The sequence below is a fragment of the Grampus griseus genome (assembly GCF_964374135.1).
Source record: "Grampus griseus genome assembly, chromosome: 12".
Classification (NCBI taxonomy): domain Eukaryota; kingdom Metazoa; phylum Chordata; class Mammalia; order Artiodactyla; family Delphinidae; genus Grampus; species Grampus griseus.
Genome location: NC_139006.1, coordinates 26,067,354 through 26,078,662, shown reverse-complemented (window position 1 = coordinate 26,078,662; position 11,309 = coordinate 26,067,354). Strand labels below are relative to the sequence as shown.

The following is an 11,309-nucleotide window of genomic DNA, read 5'->3' as shown; positions in this document are numbered from 1 at the left end:
GCGTTAGGGCTTCGAGGTGCGCCGCCTACCGGGGAGTCGGCGCGGAACAGTTACGCTCTGGCCCCGATGGGCATTTATTGAGCGCCCACAGAATGCCCGCGCTGTACTGGGTGCCGCCACTTCGGCTAGCGCGCGGGGAAGCTCCGTCTCCAAGGGCCCGGTCTTACGCACGCCTGCAGCCGCCCGGGCCCGGGTCCCAGCGCCGGATGGCGTGGGCGCTGCGGGGAGAGGGGCGCGCGGCGGGCCGGTAGGCGGCGCGGCGGGCCGGACCGGGCGGGGCCGGGCGGAGCGGGAACCGGACCCAGCGGCGCACACCCTCTGCGGTCTGCAGATGACGGCGCCGGGCGCGGGGCCCGGGCCGGGGCCGCCACCGGGCCTGGAGGCGGCCCTGCAGAAGCTGGCGCTGCGGCGGAAGAAGGTGCTGAGCGCCGAGGAGATGGAGCTGTTCGAGCTGGCGCAGGCGGCGGGCGGCGCCATGGACCCCGACGTGTTCAAGTGAGCGCCCGGCGGAGGCGGGGTCCCGGGGGAGTCGGGGTCCCCGGGGACGGCCGGACCGGGCGAGTAGGGCTCACTGCCGCAGCGTGTGTTCTCGCCAGGATCCTGGTGGACTTGCTGAAGCTAAACGTGGCGCCCCTCGCAGTCTTCCAGATGCTCAAGTCCATGTGCGCCGGGCAGAGGCTGGCGAGCGAGCCCCAGGACCCCGCGGCGGCGCCCCTGCCCACGCCCAGCGTGCCTGAGACCCGAGGTCAGAGCCGGGCCTGGGCGGCGAGGAGGGGGACGGGGGCGGAAGGGGAGCAGCGCCTGGCACCGCGCGGGCTTGGCCGTGAGTGCAGGCCTTTCTGTTCCTCTTGTCCCAGGACAGGCTGGGCCCATCCAAGGTCTGGCCCCTTGGGCTCCCGTCCCTAGCTTCGACTTTGCTGCCACCTTTGAGGGTGCACTTCCAGATCGGGAGGACACAGGGTGGGAGACCCAGGCAGGCTAGACCTCGTCTGGGACTTTTGCGACCCCAGTTCCTCCCCATCTCTACTCTGAATGTTTTTATCCCGCAAACATGGGAACAAGGCAGCTTTGGTTCCTGTCCTCATGACCTGTATAGCCTCTGCGGAAGTCCTCAGGGAGCAGGGCGGGCAGAGGCTTTCCTGCGTGCCCTTGTTGGCACCCCATCCGGCCCAGGTCCTACCCAGGAATCTGGACAGCGAAGCTTCCATCCTTGGGCTGTGAGTGGGCGCAGCCTGGAAGCCATGGCTGGCAGGGTACAGAGGCCCAAGGGGCCTCCTCAGTTTGGAGGGTCATGGCTGGGGGATGAGCAGGTGCTGGTGACCAGGGTGTCATGATGGAGCTCTAATCCGCTTCAGGTGTTACTTCTGCTCCCCATCCCGGAAACCCTCTGAAATGCAGCAGAACCTCCAGGCTGGCTCCTTAGCCAGAAACATCCTGAGAAGGGGCTGACGTTGGGGCGGAGGGCAGCTGGGCCCTGTGGGTGGGTGTGCCTGGGCCCTGGGCGCCCGTGACCCTGTCCTGAGAGGCCCTGGGCACTGGAGTGCAGGCCTCCTCACTGATGCACGCTGTCTGCTCTCTTTGTGTCTCTCTCTGACCTCCAGCAGCCTCCTTTCTCTCTGCCGAGAACTGTACCCCCCCCGCAAGGCCCTCCTTTTCCTCGGCCCTGCAGCCTGCGGCCTCTCCAGTTCTGCTCCACGGCCCAGCTGCCTCGCACTCGCCTCTTTCTCCGGGGCCCCCCGGTTCCCTCCGGTTCTCTTGCTGCCTGTTCTCTCCTTTTGCAGGTTGCGTTTATTGGTTTATCTCTGGGGGTTGGTACTCTCTCCTGTTTCCGTGGAAACTGCTGTGGCCCCCAGAAAGCCAGAGCAGCTTTGAGCTGCAAGGGCAGGACCCAGTGAGCCATCCCTGCCCCGCAGCTTAGGGACTGAGGGCGTGATTTCACAGCTCCGCTCACTAGAGACAAGTGCAGCGCTCACAGAACAGGCCCACACCCCGTCCCCAAAGGCTAACTCTGCTGGTGAGACTTGCGCTCTGTAGAGCTGCCCCCAGCCCAGAGGAGGACACCCAAGGGGCGGGGAAGGGACAGCGTGGTATGCTGTGGAGAGCAAAGCCTGAGGTGTGACAGGCACCTGGGCCTCTTAGATGCCATCACCCACCTGGACTGGTTGCCTGGAGGATCAGACCATGGGTCCCCTCAACTGCCTGGTTTCTGAGCTGGGGGTGCCTGCCAGGCACTGCCAGGCACGATGAGGCTGGTGTGTTAGAGTGTGAAATGCCATGGGAGCTCTAGCTGCACCCTCCCACGTGCCCCTCCCTGCATCACCCACCTTGCTGTTCCAGGAGTGCCTGGAGCTTGGACAGGGGGCCTGAGGAGCGTGGGGACTAAAGGAGAGAGATCCCCTCACTGGGGGGTTTTGCCACTCCCTCCCTTGCTCAGTGCCAGGCCTGCTCTCAGTGCTGAGGGCACAGTGGGGCTGCAGGGTGGACACGCTGCCTGTCCAGTGGCTAGACATACCGACAGTGACGGGCGTCCAGTCTCGAAGGACAGCACCGGCCTTGCTGGAGTAGCAGGAGTTAAACAAGCTGGGGGCAGGGCCCTCGCACCAGCTGCAGAGTCCTGTGCGCTGCTGCATCCCCTGGGAGGGGGCTGAGCTAGGGTGTGGGGGGAGGGAGGGAGAGGGTGCAGTCAAGGGTGTGTTGGGGTGCGGGGCTGGGAGCACTGCATAGAGGGATGGGAGGTGGGGAGGAAGGCCAGGGACTGGAGAGGCATGGGGCACTGGGCCCCACAGGGTCGTTTCCCCTTGAGTGCTCAGGCCATAGGTCCTGCTGGGCTGGGCGGCCACCAGCCAGGGTACAAGGGCACTGAGGCCCTGGGGAGATGCCCAGTGGAGGTAGAGGGCAGATAAGGGGCCGTGCCAGGAGTACACTGAGGCCGAGAGGCAGAGGCCACCAATGAGACAGATCTCTGAGGCTGCATGTCAAAGCATCTCTCCACACAGATCTCTGGTCACCTGGTTAATGGCAGGATCTGGGTAGAGAAAATAAGGAGCATTGTCACAGAGTAAGCAATGGGGGACCTTGGTGGTCTAGGCTGGTGGTGGGGGTTTGGGAACGTTGGAGCCAGCTGGCCTTAGGTTTCCCTCAGAATCGGAGTGAGATTGACCCAGACCAAGGGCTGGAGCCCCACTCAAGGGCTTCGCTCTCTGGGTTCCTGGCCATCCAGGTGCCCTGTGGGGCCTGTCAGACTCACCATTTCTGTCCTGAGAGCTCAGGGGGGTTAGACTTGTCTTCGTAAGGACGTGGAGTTAGGTTCAGTTGTGTGCTGTTGAAGTTTAGGGAAACCACACATTCTATAAAAAGATGTCCCCCCCAGAAAGCATAAGGTGGAGTCTGGTGTGTGGAGCCATGAGGACAGGTACCCGAGCGTTGGCACCAGAAAGGAATGGACACCTCACGGATAACTTTTATACTGATTACCCGCTAAAATGACATACTGGATGTTTGGGTTAATTGAAACATTTAAGTCAATTTCCTGTTTTTTACTTTTTAACATGGCTCTTAAAAAAGCTAAAGACCACGCAGGTGGCTCGCAGCCCATCTCTGGGGGCAGCACAGCTGCAGAGCACTCACGCCGAGCTTCTCCCCAACACGGCATCGGGCCGTGTGCCTGGAGGAGTCACAGGCATGTCCATGTAGGGATCACCTCCCCAGAAGTGTGGGCTGAGTTAAGGGTTAAAGCGCACACGTGCAGTCCGTGTTGTGCATTGTTCTGTCTGTATCTGTTCTGGAAGCACCGATCAAGCCCCTGCTGTGTGCTCTGCACACCCCTGGCCGCCCGCTCATCCTGGCCACCAGACCCCGCCAGCTGGCCTTGCAGATAGCAGGGCTGTGGTGTATTCTTTCCCTCTCATTTCTAACCCACCCGTCCCCCCACCCCTCCACACACAACATGCCTTCAGTGTTGGCTCACAGCCGGTCACTGACATTTGGCCTCAGCAGCCATCTGGTCTGTGACTCCATAAGGGGGTGCGCCCACCACCCAGGAGAAAGCGCTCTGGGGCTTTCTATAATTCTCGTTCCTGCCCAGCTCTGCGGCAGAGCTCTAAGGGTGGGTGATCAGGGATCCCGGGGGCCACTCCAAAGGTCAATGGCAGAGTGGGTCCTACCGGGTCTGGGTGGTTCTCCAACTTCAGGGCCCCCCCCTGAGTCAAGGGTAGCAATGGGCTGGTGAATTTGGGGCATTTGCTTCATTAGGGGGCATCCAACACTGAGTGGCCACAGCTGGTTTCAGGGGTAGGAGGGTAAACCGGACTGTTTTTAACAGACACCCTTATCTGTCTTTGACCCTTAAGAGGGCCCCACAGGAACCAGGCCTGGGAGCATGTCCCCACCACCCCCACCGCAGCTTGTGGTCACCCTTGGCTCAGCCCCAGTCCTCACTGCATTCCATCGGACCCTAATAACCCTGTCAGGAGGGAGCTGGAGCAGGCCTGACGAGCTCCCAGATGCCCCTTGCTGGGTCCACTGGGCTCTGCAAACCTTCTTGACCTCCACAGCCGCGTGTAAAATGAGGCCTGAGTGGGTCTCCCCACGAATGCCCAAAGCATGTGATTCCTTTAGGGTTCTAAGAATCACACTGAGCTGGATAAATGGGCTATTTTCATCCTTAAAATAGTTTTCTTTGACACCTTCTATGACTCAAAGTTACATTGGTTTCTTACTTCCAGGGTTTATCGGCCTCGTCAGATTTAAAGATGAACATTACTTGCTCTTTTCTAGTTTTCTCTCATCCTTGAGTGTCCAGAGGGGCCCTGGTCATTACACTGAGGGGGAGAGGAAACTCACACATGTGCAAGCAAAAGCAAAGCTGGCTTCACAGTGAGGCCTGCAGCTGGGACCCGCCCTGCTGCTTGCGGTGGAGCTGCACCTGAGCTGTGCTTTGGGAGCACCCGGCACCGCGGGCTAAGCCACGGGCTCCACGGACCTGATTTGGCCTGGCTCAGCCTTGGTGGGGAGGGGGAAGCATGGCCTGAGCAGGGCACTGGCACATTGGGAAACCCTGCAGAGTGGTGGGGCCCATGTACTCACAGGGTCAGTCAGTGGGGACCAGAAGATTAGCATTTGTACCAGAGATGAGGGGTGATGTTTTTGCTTCTGTCTCCGGGAGTCACTGGGACAGAGTTGGCCCAGCTTCACCCTACCACATGTTCCCGTCTACTCCATCCGGCACTGGGGAACCCGTTACTACTACACTTCTGTCAAATCGAGTACACATGGGCTCTCGGGGAGAAGCAACGCCAGGAAAACCCAAGCTTTCAGGGTTCCAAGCTGATGCCACTGCAACCCACCCCCCGTGCCAGGCAGCACAGACCTCCTGCTCTCTGAGGAAGAACTTTCCCAGGAAGTGTCTTGAGAAGGGCCATCCTATCCCTGCAGGAGTCCTGGGGAGAAGCTAGGTGTGAGGATTAGAGCACGGACTTGAGTCTCAAATGCAGGTCCCTCTCCTTGCCCAAGTGACAGCCGGTGAGCAGAAACAACTTAACAAGCCCCTAGGAAACTGTCATGTCTTCTGTCCAAGAGCCCCCGGTTCCCCACTGCAGGCTGTTGGACTAAACCGGGATGGAGGCTGGGGGTCAGAGCTGCGGGCTGAAGGAGAGCCCAGGTTGAGGCAGGCCCAGCGGGGAGGGACTGTGACCCAGGCACGCTTGTCCCCCGGGGTCCTCTCTGTTGCTGATGCCACAGGCACTGGCCCAGGCATGACTGCAGACCTTCCTGGCTGTGGGCAGAAGACAGGCTAAATCTGGCAGGTTACCAGTGGGGGAGCGGCCAGAGCTGTGCTCTGCACCTGAGCGTGACCGCCCCATGGACAGGGCGCGTCCTCAGCAGGAGCCCAGTCATAGGACCCAGTGAACCTGAATATTTGTAGAACACTGAGGGGAGAGGGAGGAAAATGTATGAGGAAGAGCTTCCAAGATCCAAATCCAGAAGCCTGACTAACACGCTTTCTGCGTCACCATGTCTGGCGGGGAGGGCAGTTGCTGGGGGTCGACACGCCGAGCTGCCCCTGGCACTGCTCTCGGGACACAGACAATAGGTGTTGCGAGGTGGCCTCTGCCAGGTTGCTAACACCTGTGTTCTGTGTCTGCTCAGGGAGAAACAAAGGCAGCGGTGCCCTTGGCGGAGGCCCGACGCTGCCAGAACGCGGTGTCCGGGAAGGATCCAGCCAGAGGATGCCCCGCCAGCCCAGCGCCACCAGGCTGCCCAAGGTGGGCGGGCCGGGGAAGAGCCCCACGCGGAGCAACACCTGAGCAAGAGGATTTGCACGGGCCCACCGCAGGCCGCCAGCCTCTCAGACAGGCTGCTCCTCCTGTTGGTAATAAACCTCTTTGAAAACCTGAGGGTCTGTTCAAGATCTCTTCTGTTACCTTTTGAATATATTAAGGCACAGAGATTTAGAATTAGTTCTGTGTGCTGGTCCTCGTCATGCTTCAGCTGAACCAACCAAGTGACTTCAACCAGTGACCCCACCTCCCAGACCTCATTTTTGAGCCTGTGAGAAAATGTGCATATTACCAGGTCTTCTGCCTTTTCACTGAGGCCCTCCCAGGGCGCTCAGGTGCAGCAGGGGTTTGAGCACAGAAGGGCTGTGACCTAGAGCTTTTAACCCTCTGTGGGTCATGCATGCCACAGAGAATCCAGTAAAACCCTTTCCCCCAAAATGTCTTGACCTTCCACATTTGCCCCAGTTTTACAGGTTTACATGGACCTCAGGTTTTCAAACTCCAATTCTAAGCTTTTATACCTTAGTCCACTTGTCCCGTCAATAAAGAAGCCTGAAAAATGGCAAATTCAATTGAAAAACCTAACTCAGTTTTCCTAGAACTATTTGTTTTAAAACCTTGGATTGGAAACACTGACTTTTTGCCCTTGGGTCACGTCACACAAGCAGAGGCTCCTTACAGATGTAGGTCCACCCACCCCAGCAGCGCAGCCCAAGCAGCTGGACAGCCGTCCACATGGCCCAGCAGAGGGGTCCTCCCTGCTCCTGTGGACAGATGAGCGTGTTCCAGGTGAGCACAAGAGACAGAGGTTTAATTCAGAAACTGTAGGTAAATATCTGTAACACGACAGTTGGCGGGGTACAGGGGGCCACTAGCCGCTCCCTCCCGTTCAGTACTCTTCCCCTTCCTCGGCCTCCGCTTCCACCGAGTCCACGCCCACCTCTTCGTAATCTTTCTCCAGCGCTGCCAGGTCCTCCCGGGCCTCCGAGAACTCGCCCTCCTCCATGCCCTCCCCCACATACCAGTGCACAAAGGCGCGCTTGGCATACATGAGGTCGAACTTGTGGTCCAGGCGGGCCCAGGCCTCGGCGATGGCCGTGGTGTTGCTCAGCATGCACACGGCCCGCTGCACCTTGGCCAGGTCTCCCCCTGGGACCACCGTGGGGGGCTGGTAATTGATGCCCACCTGCCAAAGAAGGGGAGAAGGCACTGCGTGAAGCTTCCGTCAATCCAGGAATGGTGGCTGCGTTTGTGGAAACAGAAGGCATGGAGGTGCCCACTGGTGACCCGGGGAGGCTGGGGCCACCCTGTACTCTGGGCCCAGCTGTGTGCCAGGCAAGGTGCCAGGAAAGCAGGGTTCTGGTTTCCAGACAAGGAAAGAGGAGCCCCAGAGCCTGCCACCCTGGCTCACACCCAAGCTGCTGGAGGGGGGGGCTGTGTCCCAGCAACTGTGACATGTGATAGGTACCCAGGTGATAGGACTATCTTCCCTCTAAGAAGGGACACTGCTTGGGATTCTTCATATGTTATTTTCTCCAGAGGGTTCAACAAGATAGGGATTAATGTCTGTAGCTGAGCCTTTTCCACCCAGGCAGATTCAGAGAACACAACTGTGGCAGAATCACGAGGGCAGGTCACACCCCCTGCTTTCCCAACAAACAGTGTACACATAGCAGAGTGACAAGCACACCGTCAGAGGTCCCTGACGCTGTGTGACCACTGCCATGGACGCGGCCCACATGAACGCTTAGTAAGAGGGAGGGAACGAGATCCCAGCACTGGGACCAAGGGAGAGGCAGTCCAAGCTTCAGACCAGGGATCACATGACCAGAGGTTTTGGCAGGAGATACAGGGTCTGTCAAGGGGGCTACAGCACACGTTCTAGGCTGCTGAGCCACAGGGGCTCTGTCACAGATACTCAACCCTGTCTTTGCAGCACAAGAGCTGCCACAACAATAAGCCAATGAGCGGGGATGGCTGTGCTCACATGAAACCATTAACAAAACCAGGTGATGGGTCGGCCAGCTGTGCTGAGCCCTGGACCAGAGGAAGAAACCCAGACTCCTAGGTAAGAACCCACCGCAGCAGCGAGGGTCTGAGCCAGCGGAGGCCCTAAGAGCAGGGCTCAGGGAAGTACAGTTCCATTCCCAGAGGGAAGGTTGGGAATCAAGTAAGGAGCAAGGTTTCTGTCCTGTGTCCAGTGGAAGGTCGGAGCAAGATGGGTCTAAGGACAACCCAGGACACACTGTATAGGCTCCCCAATCTCCACTTCTCCACAGAAGGATTCATGACAGTGCTGTAAATCAAACGTTCCATACGACACTTAAATTGGATGTTAATTTTTACATGCCGATGGAATCAAGTGGAATTCAGAGACAAGAGTCAGTTTACAGTAGTGCCCCAAGTTCAAATATCGCCATAAATTACCAAAATGCCCAGAAAATTCCTACATTTATATTCTAAGAAAAATTACTATAAGAAAAAACACCTTATTTCTAAATCAATTTGTTTTCCACCCAAGAACTTCTCCAGATAATTTCTGTAAAAAATACACTCACAGAGCTGTATCACGTGATGACTCAGGAAGGAAGTTCTAGAGACACCAGTGAAGGAATGAGAACTGTCCCCCAACTTACTAATCCATGACCCAGCCTGGCTTCCCTGTATCAGGGTACCCTCCACAAAGGGGCAGCACCCCGTCCCAGGATCTGCCGCAGGCGGAAGATAAACACGCGCTACCGCCCAGCCTACCTTGAACCCAGTCGGGCACCAGTCCACAAACTGGATGGTGCGCTTGGTCTTGATGGTGGCGATGGCCGCATTGACGTCTTTGGGGACCACGTCCCCCCTGTACAGCATGCAGCAGGCCATGTACTTGCCGTGGCGAGGGTCACACTTGACCATCTGGTTGGCTGGCTCGAAGCAGGCGTTGGTGATCTCGGCCACGGACAGCTGTTCATGGTAGGCCTTCTCGGCCGAGATGACTGGGGCGTACGTGGCCAGGGGGAAGTGGATGCGGGGGTAGGGCACCAGGTTGGTCTGGAACTCCGTCAGGTCCACGTTGAGGGCGCCGTCAAAGCGCAGGGAGGCCGTGATGGAGGACACGATCTGCCCGATCAGACGGTTAAGGTTGGTGTACGTGGGCCGCTCGATGTCCAGGTTGCGCCGGCAGATGTCATAGATGGCCTCGTTGTCCACCATGAAGGCACAGTCCGAGTGCTCCAGGGTCGTGTGCGTGGTCAGGATGGAGTTGTAGGGCTCCACCACAGCTGTAGACACCTGGGGGGCCGGGTAGATGGCAAACTCCAGCTTGGACTTCTTGCCGTAGTCCACCGAGAGCCGCTCCATGAGCAGAGACGCAAAGCCCGAGCCGGTGCCGCCCCCGAAGCTGTGGAAGATGAGGAAGCCCTGCAGGCCCGTGCACAGGTCCGCCTGCGGGAGAGCAGAGGCCGTGAGGCCACGCCCGCATGAGCCGTGCCACCACCCCCACGGGCCCCTACAGGCCCCGGTCACGGCACACTCTTCCTCTGCAGGTTCACTATACGGGTTCAACCCATCCACAGGGAACACGCATCACACTTAGCAGTTACAGACGTGGACGCACTGCGGCCACACCGGAAAGGAAGACCCTGCACTCATGGTTCTGCTGGGTTTTGCCAAAGTGATGTCCCGGGGAGATCCCGGGCCTCCCCTCCTGTCCAGGAGGCCTTCCCAGGGCCCTTCTCACCAGTTTGCGGATCCGGTCCAGGACCAGATCGACGATCTCCTTGCCGATGGTGTAATGGCCTCTGGCGTAGTTATTGGCCGCGTCCTCCTTCCCGGTGATCAGCTGCTCCGGGTGGAAGAGCTGCCTGTAGGTCCCCGTGCGCACTTCATCTGCAGAGAGGACAGCGTGCCCGAGACTCTAAGGACGGTCGCTGACTCACCGGGATGGCCAGGTCCGGGGAAACCTTCAATTCTACAGGCACGTGCTGTGCCTCGCAGGCCAGCAGCGTCAGCGTCTCACAGAAAAGGTCTCCGTGTGATACACATGCCTCATCTGCTGTTTATGGCTCCGGGAAGGTCCAGTCAACCCGAGGAACAAATGCCAGTGTGGCCAGTTCCCAAAGGCGAGGGAATGCTCACACCGCACAGGCGGTTCTGCGCGTGCATGTTTTGTTCACACCCACAGCTACACCCGGGGTGTTGCTGAAATGGCCCTGACATACTAGACATCAGCGTGACTTTTGCCGGGCGCCCTCTGTGGCCTGGGTTTCACGGGCTCCAAGGTGACATTCTGTTCTCTCCTGGGTGGCCGCCACTGAAAGGTGCTCTCTCCTGGCAGCTCCCCTTGGAAACTACCTCGGGCTTCTGATCTGGAGGAACCCAGCAAAGGTTCTGTGCTTCCCCTTCTAAGTCTAAGGGTACCTACCGACCACGGTGGGCTCCAGGTCCACGAACACGGCTCTGGGCACATGCTTGCCAGCCCCAGTCTCACTGAAGAACGTGTTGAACGAGTCATCCCCACCGCCGATGGTTTTGTCGCTTGGCATCTGGCCGTCGGGCTGAATTCCATGTTCAAGGCAGTAGAGCTCCCAGCAGGCATTGCCGATCTGGACCCCCGCCTGTCCCACGTGGATAGAGATGCACTCACGCTGGGAACGAGAATATACACGTGAGGCCCCTCAGCTTCAAGGCAGTTGTCACTATGTGGCACGCAAATGAGACCCAACGTCTTAAATTAATATCTCTAAAATCTTTTGGTTTCTTAACGTCTTATCAGACATTATTGTCCCATGAGCTTCCAATGGTCATTTTATGTCTGAGCATGGATGGAGACACACTTGAACTGTGAAAAGGCATACAGCCATTATAAACATCTTCCCAGCGAGACTTCCCTGGTGGCACAGCAGTTAAGACTCCACACTCCCAATGCAGGGGGCCCGGGTTTGATCCCTGGCCAGAGAACTAGAACCCACATGCATGCCACAACTAAGAGTTCGCATACCACACCTAAGGAGCCCGCCTGCCACAACTAAGGAGCCGGCGAGC

General features: G+C 58.5%; 2 protein-coding genes across 3 annotated transcripts; one reads left to right on the top strand and one right to left on the bottom strand.

Annotated features, from left to right (window-relative positions):
• Window positions 1-22: 22 nt before the first annotated feature.
• Window positions 23-6,395, top strand: MZT2B (mitotic spindle organizing protein 2B). 2 transcript variants are annotated; one of them, XM_082668107.1, is made up of 4 exons: window positions 23-495; window positions 597-745; window positions 1,602-1,781; window positions 6,148-6,395. In XM_082668107.1, the coding sequence occupies exons 1-4, from the start codon at window positions 332-334 to the stop codon at window positions 6,303-6,305; spliced, it is 651 nt and encodes a 216-aa protein (XP_082524233.1). In that variant the 5' UTR covers window positions 23-331; the 3' UTR covers window positions 6,306-6,395. The 2 variants fall into 2 exon arrangements, with proteins under 2 accessions (XP_082524233.1, XP_082524234.1); XM_082668108.1 differs by lacking the exon at window positions 1,602-1,781 and having other exon boundaries at window positions 40-495.
• A 772-nt stretch (window positions 6,396-7,167) lies between these two features.
• On the bottom strand, window positions 7,168-10,810 carry LOC309831086 (tubulin alpha-3 chain; the record flags this gene model as incomplete). The annotated part of the gene is made up of 4 exons (XM_082668043.1): window positions 7,168-7,464; window positions 9,030-9,710; window positions 10,006-10,154; window positions 10,690-10,810. The coding sequence occupies 4 exons, from the start codon at window positions 10,808-10,810 to the stop codon at window positions 7,168-7,170; spliced, it is 1,248 nt and encodes a 415-aa protein (XP_082524169.1).
• Window positions 10,811-11,309: the final 499 nt, after the last annotated feature.

What these genes read in the sequence shown, in the direction of transcription:
- MZT2B (XM_082668107.1), top strand. Translation starts at nt 332, where the DNA reads ATGACGGCGCCGGGCGCGGGGCCCGGGCCGGGGCCGCCACCGGGCCTG. An exon ending in ATGGACCCCGACGTGTTCAA is followed by an intron (nt 496 to 596) that starts GTGAGCGCCCGG and finishes TGTTCTCGCCAG; the next exon opens with GATCCTGGTGGACTTGCTGA. An exon ending in CAGCGTGCCTGAGACCCGAG is followed by an intron (nt 746 to 1,601) that starts GTCAGAGCCGGG and finishes TCTGACCTCCAG; the next exon opens with CAGCCTCCTTTCTCTCTGCC.